Below are 12189 nucleotides of genomic sequence, written 5' to 3'. Positions count from 1 at the left end.
GGCTGTGGTATTAACTCTGGCGGAGGGGTTGCTTAGCATGAGCAAGGAACTGGGTTCCATCCCCAGCACTGCAAGAAAAAAAAAGCCACCTTCTCAAGGGTAGGAATGAGTTGTGGGGTTTTTACTTGCCCTCCTCCCTTGCACTGTGGCCATCATGGTGGGTTCCTGAAGCATCAACTCAGGTCCCTCAAACTGGAGGGGACAGACGTTACAAATTATTGTACATGTGCTTTGTCCACTTGGTCTTTTTCAGTGCCTTCTTTGGGTTATTCATTCTATTCCCTTTGTTATTTGCTTGACATTTGTACTTGCTCCATTCTTTAGATGAATACCCTTATCAAAATTAGACCAATGCAAACTTTTTAAAGATACATACCTTAAAACATTTTAGTCTTTATTCCAACTTGCACAAATTCTCTCTCCAGCTGTCTAGTATGTTGCTAAACTCATGCAAGGACTTCTTAACTTTCATCTATTTCAGGTCTATCATTTCTACTAGGTTCTCTTTCAACTTGTTTTGTTGTTGTTTCATTTTGTTTTGTTTTTTGCGATATTGGGGATTGAGGTCAGGGCCTTTGTACTAAGCTATATCTAGCCCCCCCCCCTTTTTTTTTTGACAATCTCACTTAATTGACCTCAAACTTATGTGATTCTCCTGCCTCAACCTCAGTTGTGGCCCAGATCTCAGCTATGCTTGCTTCCTCATCTGTAAAACATGTGATGATAAGTGATTAGACCATGTGATCTTTGTGAAGATTCACTGACAGCCTTTAAGCCTTTGGAACCTGTTTATGTTCTTGTTTTCATGTAAGTCAGCTGGAGCTGGGTTCTTCAGTGACCGCCTTGATTCCTGCCCATGCCAATGAACTGTCTGGGCAGCCTTGCGGGTGGCAGAGAGGGGGCTGAGTAAACTCGGCCCCGTGAGTCTTGCCAGAACGAGGGAGAAGGCAGCAGGCAGACAGGAGTGTGTGGTGTCCCCTCAACTGCCACTGAGCCGTACTCCCTCCTCCAGATGCCATGTATTCGGCCTCTCTCTGCCACCTCATAGCTGTTCCCACAGGAGCCTAGTTTCTCAGAGGGAACAGTTGCTCCTCTGAGAGGGGCCCAGGGGAGAGGTGGGCTTGGCGTGTTCGGCGCCATACTCGGTAGCACTACCATTGCCCTCTTCTCTTGATGGTTGGGAGGGGGCCTACCTGGTGGGAAGGCGGGTGTCCTGGGGGTAAGGAGTCCAGGATGTACAGGGGCAATACGGGCACAGACACGTTTGTCCTGTCAGGATGGCCAATCTGGCTGGGCATGCGTACCATCTCCACAAAGGTTCTCAGAGGACACCATTATGGGTCTGAGGGGGGATCTGAGAGCATCTTTACGTCCAAAATGCCATGTTTGCCCACACAGATGCCCTTGGCATGGGAGCTGTAGGGCACACAGAAAGACCTGCAGCCAAACGCCCCTTGGGAACCAACTCTAGTGTGACTAATGGGATATACAGCATTGGCCTCCTGACAAAATCAAAGCCATTCTTGTTCCTTTGTACCTCAGTTTCCCTGTCTGAAACTGGAGACGACAACTCCTGCATGAGACTGGGGAGGACTGGGTCAGTACTTGTAAAAGGCGTCAGAAAACCTAGGCATAAGTCAGTGCCAGAACAGTGTCTGGCACATAGTGCTACTTGGAGGACAACATTTGGCACACAGCTGGTGTTCAATAAGCACTCAGAGAAGCAGCCACCACACAGCACCCCTGGCGATCAGCAAGCACACAGAACATGGGCCTCGTATTAGTGTTTAGCAAGTACAGGGGAGAAACCACGCTGTGGCACGAGGACCAAACTCGCACTTTATATATATATAACACGCACAGTGGCAGAAAATACAAGGTCTCAATAAGAAAATACACTCTGTGTTTGGTGAACCCCTATCGCCAGCCATTAAGCACACTCTGGGGTGAGGAAAGAGGGAAGGGGGGCACCATAAATAAGACTAGGAGGGAAAGTCACTGCTCTCTGGGGCACAGGGCCTCTTCTTCTTGAGAGAGAGCAATGCAGTGGCACAACAAAGCAGCCACGACTAAGCCTGTGATACCAGGTGGGGGCACTGAACACGGGAAAGAGGCTGGTAAATACAAGAAGCAGGATGGCAGACAGGGCTTTCTTCTCCCCTGTGGCAGGCCCCAGGGCCCCTCAGTTAACATCCATGAATTCAGGGGTGAGTGCGGATCCACAGGCTGGGGAGGCCGGGTCACTGGATGAGCTGGGCTGGGACTGGCTGCGCACTATGTCCTGGCGTTGGTAGAAGAGGACGTAGGCTGCCTTGGACTGTGGAGGATAAGAGTCAGTGAGGATGGAGGGGAGAAGTGGGAGAAGGGGAGAAGGGTAGGCAGAAGTCACACCTCTATCTGATTCTCATTCACAGGCAAGACGCTGTTGTCATCAAAGTAGTGCCACTGGCCACTGTCCTTGTTGCAGGCAAAAGTTGTGTCTGAAAGGGAGGGGGAGCCATCCTCACCATCCTTCCGGCACTGAGGTATCCAGATCCACTCCCATGCCCTCCCATAACTCCACCCTAGGACCACATACCTAGTCACCCTTGGGGACATCCTGATCCCCCCAGATGCAGAACCCACCCTGGGTATACCCCTGCCCACAGCCTGGCACATACAGTGGCCATCACGAATGCCCCCGTAATGGTTGGAGACTGCGATGAGGTCGTATTTGTACAGCTCTGGAGCCGACTCATTCTGCGGTTTGATGACAAACTCAGAGAAGTCCAGGTCCCTGTGGACAGGGAGATAGTTAGTAGCAACCGGTGCAACCCACCCAGCTCTTCCCCAGCCTTCCCCTGGCCATTCATCCCCCGGCCCCCGACCGGATGGGGAAGTGCACGAGGGTGTCCAGCTTCTCATGGGAAAACTTGGAAAAGGAGAAGCGCTTCAGGTGGATGATCAGAATCTTGGGCAGCATCCACAGGTCTAGCTTCTTGGTTGCCAGCTGATGCCGCTTGCAGGAGGAGCAGTACCTACAGATGGAGCCCAAGTCAGGCAAGGGGCAATGTCCACGTGCCTACTATGGACCCTGTCACTATCACCCCCCTGTGCCCCACTGGGCCTACAAAGACGCTCTTTGACATGGTCTTGCTATGTAGCCCAGGTTGGCCCTGAACTCATGATTCTTCTGCCTCAGCTTCCCAAGTGCTAGGATTACAGGCAAGCACCACTATGCCCTGCTCTGTTTTCATTTTTTTAATGATATAGACCTGCAGTCTACCTGGTACTCCTGTCTGTTCTCTTCTTGTTAAAATCCTTTCTTTCACTTGTTGAGTCCTTATGCTAGGCAATGGCTCTGAGGTGGGTATGTGTGGACGTGTGGTATGATGGTGGCTGGGGTGACAGGAAGGATGTAAGCACAGGGCAGAATGGAAGCAGGTATACTTAGAAAGGTAATGGGTACCTGGCAGGTAGTGCCATCCAACAAAACCCTCCCAGCCATGTCCTGGGCCCTCACCAGGGATTTTCCTTCTCCAGGGTCTCCACAGTGGTGAAGAGCTCAATGCACTCCTGAAGCTGCACTGGCGCCTTCTTCAGCATGTAGCCCACACAGTCATGCTTCACATAGCCCTGGGGGGAATGGCGACTGCATGGCGCATGTCAGAAGTGGGGGAGACAGGGAGCCATATGCCAGGATGGTCAGCGTTCGAAACTAGCAACCTGAGGCCCTGGAGGTCTCGGCAGATGTCCAGGTGGCAAGGCCAGCTGTAGGCCTGGATTCTTGGCTTTGTCCCCAGTTGAAGGTGAGGGCATGTGAAAGGGAGGGGTGTAAGCTACAAGTGTCCCCCATCCCTGGGGTCCCATTTACCTCAGCCTCCACCTCATCATAGTAGCGCCTCTTCATCTCTGGTTCCCAGTCCATGGCAATGTATGGCTGGGCTGAGGGCCAAGGGGAAGTGGTCACGGCTCCCGCTGCTGGGAAATGCCACATCCCACCTTCCCAACCCTGGCTCACTGCCAGAGGACATACTGTCCACTTCTTCGGGAGAGGTTGTGTGGTCGCTGGTCCCATTGGAATCCACAGCCTGCAGGGTGAACAGTGGCTTCCGATGTTGCTTTGGGGGCCAATGAGATGTGCGAAAGCAGTTGTCCAAGAGGAAGGGACACCTCTTGGTGGTCCCAGAGCTCGCTCCAGCCTGTTCCCACTCAGAGTCTCGGAAGATGCCCCAAGTGGAGGGCCCAGGCATTTGGTCTTTTTCCTCCTCATCACTGCTATCATCTTCTCCTAGGAAAGGAAGGATTGTCAGGGATAGGAAGGCATGAACCCCAGAGGACTGAGATGCCATGTGCTCAGGCAATCCTGTGTGCCTGACCCCCTACCCACTCACCCTCAGCCCCTCAACCCACTCAGGCCATGGGACACATGTGCAGACCTTCATCTTTGTTGACCCTCTCTCCCTCCTCTCCCTCACCTTTCTCTTCCCCATCTTCCTCCTCATCTGAGGTGGGTTTGGTCACGTAGCGTCTGCGACAGAGCAGAGGAAACTCCCAAGGCAGGGGCACAAGGACAGTGGAGGCAGAGCCCGGGATTGGACTTTGGTGAGGATGGGGGGAAACCATTGATGAACCCACAGAAAGTAGTTCTTAATCATGGGTGTAGAAGGGATAAGGTGATATAATGCACAGAGAGGCTGAAGAGGCCATCAGGGGCATGAGAATGTGGATGCTCAGGCACCAGCCAGAAGTGTGGGTTTTAGCCTAATAAGCCACCGGTGAACAGACATAGCCAGCTGTGAAGTCCCCTCAGGGAAGCCTCTGAAGGGCAGACTCTTGAGTATTAAATAAAGGAGAGATTCATCTGGGTAACACATTGCTGTTTGCCATGGTAAGGACTATGGATTTTAGGTACAATGAAAATCTACTAGTAAAAATACAATCAAATCTCTTTGAGTACGAGGCAATTAAATATAAGAGCAAGGGGGATGGGTATATCTCAGTGGTGGCGTGCCTGCCTGGCAAACACAACGTCCTAAGTTCGATCCCTGGTACTGAGAGAAAAAAAAATGCAAGGGCAAGTCATTTCTATTTTGCCTGGTTCACCTCTGAATCCCCAGCATCCAAAGAGAGGCAGTAGCAAAGCCAGAGGTCTAGAACAAGTCATTCTGTGGCCATGCTATCCTATCTTTTGGATGTTGGAAGGAAGGTGTCAAGTAAGAAGCTGAACACCCCTGAGTTCAGACCCCTCCCCTCCCTCCAGGAAGAAGTCACTTACGAAAGCCGGTACATCAGTATGTTATAGAGGCCCTCCCAGGAGAGCCGGTCCTGGGGTACTGATACCAGGAGTGGGTGTCCAAAAAGTATCAGACTACAGTAGTTGTTGTAGTCTTGGGCTGGAGTGCGCTCCCGCAGGTAGACAGGGACCACAATGTCATCTTTTGAGCCCTCAATGGGCTCAATCCGACCTGAGACTTCATATCTGTGGGGGGTAGATATCAGGTCAAGACTGATTGGGGCATCCCCAAAAGACATCCTGACCCTGCCTTCGTTGCTCCACGCACTCACTTTTTAAGGGGTCTAAAAAATCACCAAATGTTTTGTTCTTTACAAACTCTTAGATGATTTGTACAGCAACTTTATAAGCTGTTTTAGAAAGTACTTTTGTAGTATCAAGAGCGCTGGGAGTTGATAAAAATTTTTAGTGACAAAGGGATTTAAGAACCACTTTCCTTCTGAAAAACTCTGCTTGGTTTACTAAGAATGCTTCTATTCACAAAGCACTTTCTAGTTTTTAGTTACTCAAAGATTTAAAATTTTTTTCTAGGCCTGGGGGTGTAGCTCAGTAGTACAGCACTTGCCTAGTATGCACAAGGCCCTGTTTTTCACACCCATTACAAAAAAAGTGGGGGTGGGGGGCAGAGGGACCAGGTTCCTTAGGAACCACCATTCTCCCTTAGTCTCCCCACTCACACAAAGATATCATCACGATCCAAGATGCCACTCAAAGGGTCTTCCAGTTGGTAGAGCTTATAGAAGCGGTGACTGAAGACATCAGCCACTATCATCTGGGAATGGAATCAGTGGGCTGGTCAGTCTGCAAAGTCTCCCCCAGCCCTTCTGTCTCCTCGTCCCTGAATTTCCCCAACCTGGCCTCCCTCTGCATAGTCTCACCTTGTCTGCTGAGATACCAGTGTGTTTGGATAGAGCCACGCACAGATCTGAGATGTTGCCTTTCTTGGGGACCACAACTCGGTGCTGAGGGAGAAACAACATCCACAAAAGATCAAAAGGCCTTGTGATGAGTTAATGCAGGAGACCCTGCTGTATGGCAAAGTAACTCTGAATCCATGTCCCTCAGACTGTCCCTGTTTTCTACTACCTGCTCTGGCTTGCGGCAAGGATCCATGGGGACAAAGAAGACCTCCAAGACCCTCTGATGGCAGACAGGCAGTGGCACACTGAGGTAGCAGAAGGGGTCGAAGGTCACAGACACATTGCCACAAACAGGGCACACCAGTGTGGATTTGAAGAGGCCATGGAAAGTGTCCACGATCACAGAATCATTGCGGCGTTTGTGGTTCTGCCAGGCCTCCTGGGCCACCTCCTGTTGACAGTGTCATGGTGGAAGTTAAGGCTTGCCCAGGGCAGGGAAACCATGGGTTGGGGATGGCTTCATAGAGGGTTAAGGATAAGGACACTTTAAAGCCTAGTGGCAGAGTGCCAGCTAGGACTGTGTAGAAGCCATGCCTACCGGCAGGGCTGGGTTAATAGGGGCAGGAATCTGGCTGGGTGTGGAGACAGATGTGGTGCTGAAGCTAGGGCTAGGACTGAGGTGGGGGTGAGGTCCGGGTCAGGGAAATTAACAGAAAGCAGTAGGATGGTGGGAGCCCAGGAAAGCCAGAGGATGCCTGTGGCAGCAGCCTCAGTGGCTTTAAAAGGACTTTCAGGAACAGCCCACCTGATCTGGCCGCCCAGCAGCATCACACAGCTCCACATATTCCTTCTTCTTCACCCGATTGAGGTCCTCATGTAGCCCATCCAAGAGAAATGACAGCAACTCCTGAGAGTCATGCTGCTGGTAGCCCAGAAACTGAGATGCAAAATGGCCGACCTTGTTCTGAGAAGATGAGCAGGGCCATCTGAGTGAGAGGGAGCTAAGAGCGGCAGGAAGACGGGACTGGGGGCACCCAGGGGGTCAAGTCACACCTTGAACACATTGGGCACGACGAAGCGGTGGCAACCGGACCATGTCTGCTTCACCAGGTCTGCATAGGCCTCAGCCAGCTCCCCCCTCATGCCCAGTGGGTTGTGGAAGTTGAGCTCCTCCAGGTAGCGGTTGTCAAGGAAGTACTCAGTGAGCTGTGGCACATTGCTGAGGCACTGTGGTCATACAGCCAGGGGAACAAGGCAGAGGAGAGGACAGGGAAGGTGACCAAAGTGTGGACAGAGAAAAGGGGACAGAAGGGAAGTGAGGGGAGTTGGGGACAAGAAGGGGGCAGGAAATTTGGAAAGACAAGATGTTAGTACTTCCAGAAAAGGAAGCACAGGAGGGAAAGGAAAGTGGGAAGCAAACAGAGGCAAAAAGTATCGATACTTCAGGAGCGATCACGGGCAGTTCGGTTCAGACTTGGGGCCTGTGCTTCCAACCTGACCTCTTGCTCTGGAGTCCCCCTACCCTCCCAGCTGTCCTCAACCCCCAGCTCTTAAGGCACACCCCTGTGGCTGTGCTAGACACAGCTATAATGGCCCAACCTGCAGGGCAGAGTTCATGAAGCACGTGTTGCCCAGATTGGTGAGGCCACAGATGCCCGGCTGGCCCTGGAAGTCCTCATCTTCTTCTGACATGTTGCTCCTGGGGTTGGATGAGAAACTCGTCAGCTGAGCGCCTATGCCACATGGGCACATGGTACTCCTAGGCTCAGTCAGTCTGCCTACTATAGGATGCCCCCAGTCTACACCAGACACCCCAAGGGCTCACATGACATGCATCTGTGTGCTGGGCCAACTGCCATCTTTGTTTCGGATCTCCATGATGACCAGCTGGGTTGGAGGAGGAAAAGAAGGAAAGGCATTAATGGAGAGGCTTATGGGCTCCCAGCCCTCACCTCCTCCAACCTGAACACTGCCAGATGAGTCCATCTGCCAGACTACCTGCACAGAAAAGCCCTCCTCCTACCTGCCCAGTCTCAAGGGCAGCATCAAGCAGTGTGACATGTGTGTTGTATAAACGATCCAAATAGCCTTCTGAATTCTTGACCCAAAGGCGTGCGTCCTCCTCGGGATCTACTAGAAACTGGTCCCGTGCCGTGTGTAAGATTAGGTCTGTGGAGGGTGATGGAGCACATTCACAATCTTCTAAGACCCACAATGATCAACCCATCCTGACAATCTTGACTCCAATACTTGGTCAGTGTCCACACACCTCCAACACTTGGTCAATACCTCTTACTCCCACCCAATCTCCACCCATACTCAAGACGTGAGTCCCCAGCCAACATCCTTCACCACAGCATCCACCAGACACCCCACACAATGTTTCTGACAGTTTGGGCAATGCCTTCTTGGTCCACTGAAGCCTGGCAGTGCCTTCTCGATCAGTCACAGACCAATCTCAGGCATCCTCAGGTCACTGGGCTGAAACTCATGGCTGGGAATGCCAACTCATTCTGGGACACAGACTCACCCACAGAATCAGTGAGGCTGAACTGAGCAGTGAGAACTGTCTCTGTATCACCATGCTGGACAAGCAGCAGTTTGACTGGGTACACCTCCACCTTTGGGATGCTGTACAGCTCGATGACCTGCAAAAGAGAGGGGCACAGACACAGGTGTATCCACCCAGCTGACCTGGGGATGTGTGGACACCTGAATCTGGACCCATTCTGGGCCTTCAAGGTCTTCCTCCCACCTGATCTCCCAGGGAATCTACCCCCACAGCACCCTCCCCTCCCAATATACCTTGCGTTCAATGGGTGGCTGGCCATGCTCTAGGCCATACCAGCTGACCAGGTAATGCCAAGCAGCTGCTGGGAGCAGCATATAATCCTCGCCTTCCATCAGTCCTTCTTTGAGGCACCAGTTTATCTGTTCTGTGGGAGAGTGAGGATGAGGCGACAGAAGGCATATCAAGGAAGGAAAGTGGTGAAAAGTTTCGTCATCCCACCAACGACCTAGCACAAACAATGGGCTTGTGATCATTATAGGGCAGAGGGGACAGGAACCCCAGGGCTAGGTTGATGGGAGAAAGCACAAGTCTAGTACCTTCAAAGAGCTCAGCATTGTTGATGCAGCCAGGAAAGGTGCTGGCGTCCTGGTCCCCTCCCTGCACGTACACCTCCCACTGTTTATACCAGCGTTGATCCACAAGGAACCTGGGGCCCAGACAGGCAATAAAGGTGTCACACAGTTACCTGGGGGTTAGCTGCGCAACTCTGCATGGTTAGCAGACTGAAACTTGCAACCCATTGTAATTCAAGATGAAAAGTGTCAGTAGCATATAAAAGTAAACAAAAAGCAGGCATGGTGGCACATTCTGTAATCTTTTTTTTTGGGGGGGGTACCAGGGATCAAACTCAGGACCTTGCGCTTGCAAAGCAGGGGGCGGAACCTCTGAGCCAAATTCCCAGCCCCCACATTCCGTAATCTTAGCACTCAAGAGGCTGAAGCAGGAGGATCATGAGTTTGAGGTCTGCCTGGGCTCATAGAAAGTTGAAGGCCAAACCGTACTACATAGTTGAATCTCTGTCTCAAAAAAAATAAACAAATAAACAAAAAAATAGGGCTGGAGATTTAGCTCAGTGGTTCTGGTGCCTGCCTCACAAGCCCAAGGGCCCAAGTTCAATCCCCAATACCCCCCCAAAAAAATAGCCAATGTGATGGCACATACCTGTAATCCCAGCACTCTGGGAGGCTGAGGCAGGAGGATTGCTATGAGTTTGAGACCAGCCTGGGCTACATAGTGCATTCCAGGTCAGTCTCAACTACATAGTGAGACCCTGTCTCAAAAAGCAAAACAAAACAAAAGGGGGGGTGCTGACAAGGTAGCTCACTGGTAGAGCACCCATAGGTTTGATCCCTACTGCCACAAATAAATAAATAAATAAAACAAAAACAAAACTACATGTTGCCATTTTTCATCATTTTTGTATTTAGATTTTAGCCCTTTTTTCTTAGACTACAGGCAAAAACAACCCATTTTATTGAATAATATATATTTATACCCGGAAAATCTTAGCAGCTATCCAACAAATTTTTTAATTTTTAAAATTGAAGCACAGTATTTGTCCATCTTTATAGAATATAACAATTTGATACATGTATACAAGGTTATAATAATTATTTTGGTTTCATAATAAATGTCTGAGCTTATGACCAGTTCTTTCTGAAATTATGATTTTAAAAAGCACATAACATTCTTACCATTTTTTGTGTGTGTATAGTTCAACTAGTTCTCTTTATTTATTTAATTTTTTTTGGTACCAGGGATTGAACTTGGGACCTTGTGCTTGCAAGGCAGGCAGCAGAACCACTGAGCTAAATCTCTGGCCCTCAACTACTTCTCTTTAAAGAAGAAACTTATATGCACTCCAAGGACAAATGTGCTGTTGAAATCTGCCTTTGTAAAATGTTGAGAAAGTCTGTGATTCTGTGATTCTTGAAAATACTCAACATGTCATAAGTGTTAGTGGTTGTGGCCAGGTATGGTGGCTTGTGCCTATAATCCCAGCATTGGGAGGCTGAGGATTGCCACGAGTTTGAGGCTAGCCTAGGCTACATAGTGAGGGTCAAGGTCAGCCTAAATTGCAAAGCAAGACTGTCTTGTTCACTCATTAATTTATTTATAAATAAATAAATAGTGGTTATTATTGTTCTAGTACCAGAATCGGGACATAAAAGCTCACAGATGGACACATGTGGACATGGACACATACACACACACACACACACACCCCTGCCCTACTATCAATTTTTTATTTATTTTTTTGTTTTTTTGAGACAGGGTCTCACTATGTAGTTGAGACTGACCTGAAACTCACTATGTAGCCCAGGCTGGTCTCAAGGATCAGAGCGATCCTCCTGCCTCAGCCTCCTGCATGCTGGGATTACAGGTGTGCATCACCACGCCCAGCCCAATTTTTTGTTTATTGAGATGGGTGCTCACTATGTAATTCAGAATGGCCTTGAATTCATTAAATAGCCCAGGCTGGCCTCAAACTTGTGATCCTTCTGCCTCAGCCTCTTGAGCGCTGGAACTACAGATGTGTGCCACCACACCTAGCTTCTTATTATGAATTCTGACACATAAAAGGCTGTTCCAAATATTTAATACCATCAATAAACTTTTAAAAAGCCTAACTGGGGGCCAGGGATTCAGCTGAGTAGTTCTACTGCCTGACTCGCAGTTTGATCTCAGTACCAAAAAACAAACAAACAAACAAAGCCTAATTGATAAAATATACATAACACTGTATTGGTACCATTTAAAGAAATTTAACCTTGTGTGATTCTTTTTGTGGTGCTGGGCATTAAACTCAGGGCCTTACATATGCAGAGCATGTTCTCTATCATCAAGCTACACCCCAGCTCATGCAGGATTCTTTAATGTGTCAATTTTCCCAGTTCATAAAAGGAGCAGTGAGGTGAGGTAATAGAGGGACAGAAAAATCATGGAATAGTAACAAATCATTGGAGTAGGCAAACATTTCTGTGGGGGTTTTGCTAGTTCTGTTGGCTTGTATTTTGGTGCACCAACTCCCCTCCCACTCTTCGTCCCTCACCCCATCTGAAGGGAAGCATCTCCCCCTGCCTCCTGGTGGCCCATGCCAACAACCCCCATCACCCACCTTACCCGGTAGGTATTGGTTATCACACCCCCTCACTACCCCTCCCCCCACTTCCAAGCTTTACCTGCCTCTATGGTTAAAGAGGAGCATTTTTTCAGTAAATAATGGTACCTTCAACACAAAGGGGGTCAGTGCTTGATTTGGGGAGAGGGGGTGCTAGGGATTGAACCCAGGGCCTTAGCACTGAGCTACATCCCTACATGCATTACATATAAAAAGTATATACACACATAATAAAATTTTTTGACAGGGTCTAAGTTGCCCGGGCTAGTTTGTTCAAACAACTGCAATGTAACATACACTGCTCTACTGAACTTATTATTTATATATCCATACAAGCCTACACATATATATATGTGTGCAT

The 12189-nt window shown here is 49.5% G+C and overlaps 1 protein-coding gene across 1 annotated transcript in view; it reads right to left on the bottom strand.

Annotated features, from left to right (window-relative positions):
* Window positions 1–1840: 1840 nt before the first annotated feature.
* Window positions 1841–12189, bottom strand: part of Usp11 (ubiquitin specific peptidase 11) — a 16375-nt gene continuing 6026 nt past the window's right edge. The window contains exons 2-21 of the mRNA XM_010643514.3: window positions 9244–9353; window positions 8941–9071; window positions 8666–8783; window positions 8159–8304; window positions 7961–8022; window positions 7735–7834; window positions 7189–7362; window positions 6941–7099; window positions 6362–6586; window positions 6154–6237; window positions 5953–6047; window positions 5258–5461; window positions 4458–4510; window positions 4016–4270; window positions 3854–3924; window positions 3503–3615; window positions 2868–3017; window positions 2661–2776; window positions 2392–2480; window positions 1841–2317 (exon numbers count right to left, since the gene is read on the bottom strand). Coding sequence (XP_010641816.1) covers window positions 2183–2317; window positions 2392–2480; window positions 2661–2776; window positions 2868–3017; window positions 3503–3615; window positions 3854–3924; window positions 4016–4270; window positions 4458–4510; window positions 5258–5461; window positions 5953–6047; window positions 6154–6237; window positions 6362–6586; window positions 6941–7099; window positions 7189–7362; window positions 7735–7834; window positions 7961–8022; window positions 8159–8304; window positions 8666–8783; window positions 8941–9071; window positions 9244–9353 — 2590 coding nt within the window. The 3' untranslated portion in view covers window positions 1841–2182. The remainder of the gene's footprint in view (window positions 2318–2391; window positions 2481–2660; window positions 2777–2867; window positions 3018–3502; window positions 3616–3853; window positions 3925–4015; window positions 4271–4457; window positions 4511–5257; window positions 5462–5952; window positions 6048–6153; window positions 6238–6361; window positions 6587–6940; window positions 7100–7188; window positions 7363–7734; window positions 7835–7960; window positions 8023–8158; window positions 8305–8665; window positions 8784–8940; window positions 9072–9243; window positions 9354–12189) is intronic.

This window comes from Fukomys damarensis, unplaced genomic scaffold, assembly GCF_012274545.1.
Source record: "Fukomys damarensis isolate Sample0158 unplaced genomic scaffold, DMR_v1.0_HiC HiC_scaffold_39, whole genome shotgun sequence".
NCBI lineage: Eukaryota > Metazoa > Chordata > Mammalia > Rodentia > Bathyergidae > Fukomys > Fukomys damarensis.
This window is presented reverse-complemented; position numbering and strand designations above follow the sequence as displayed.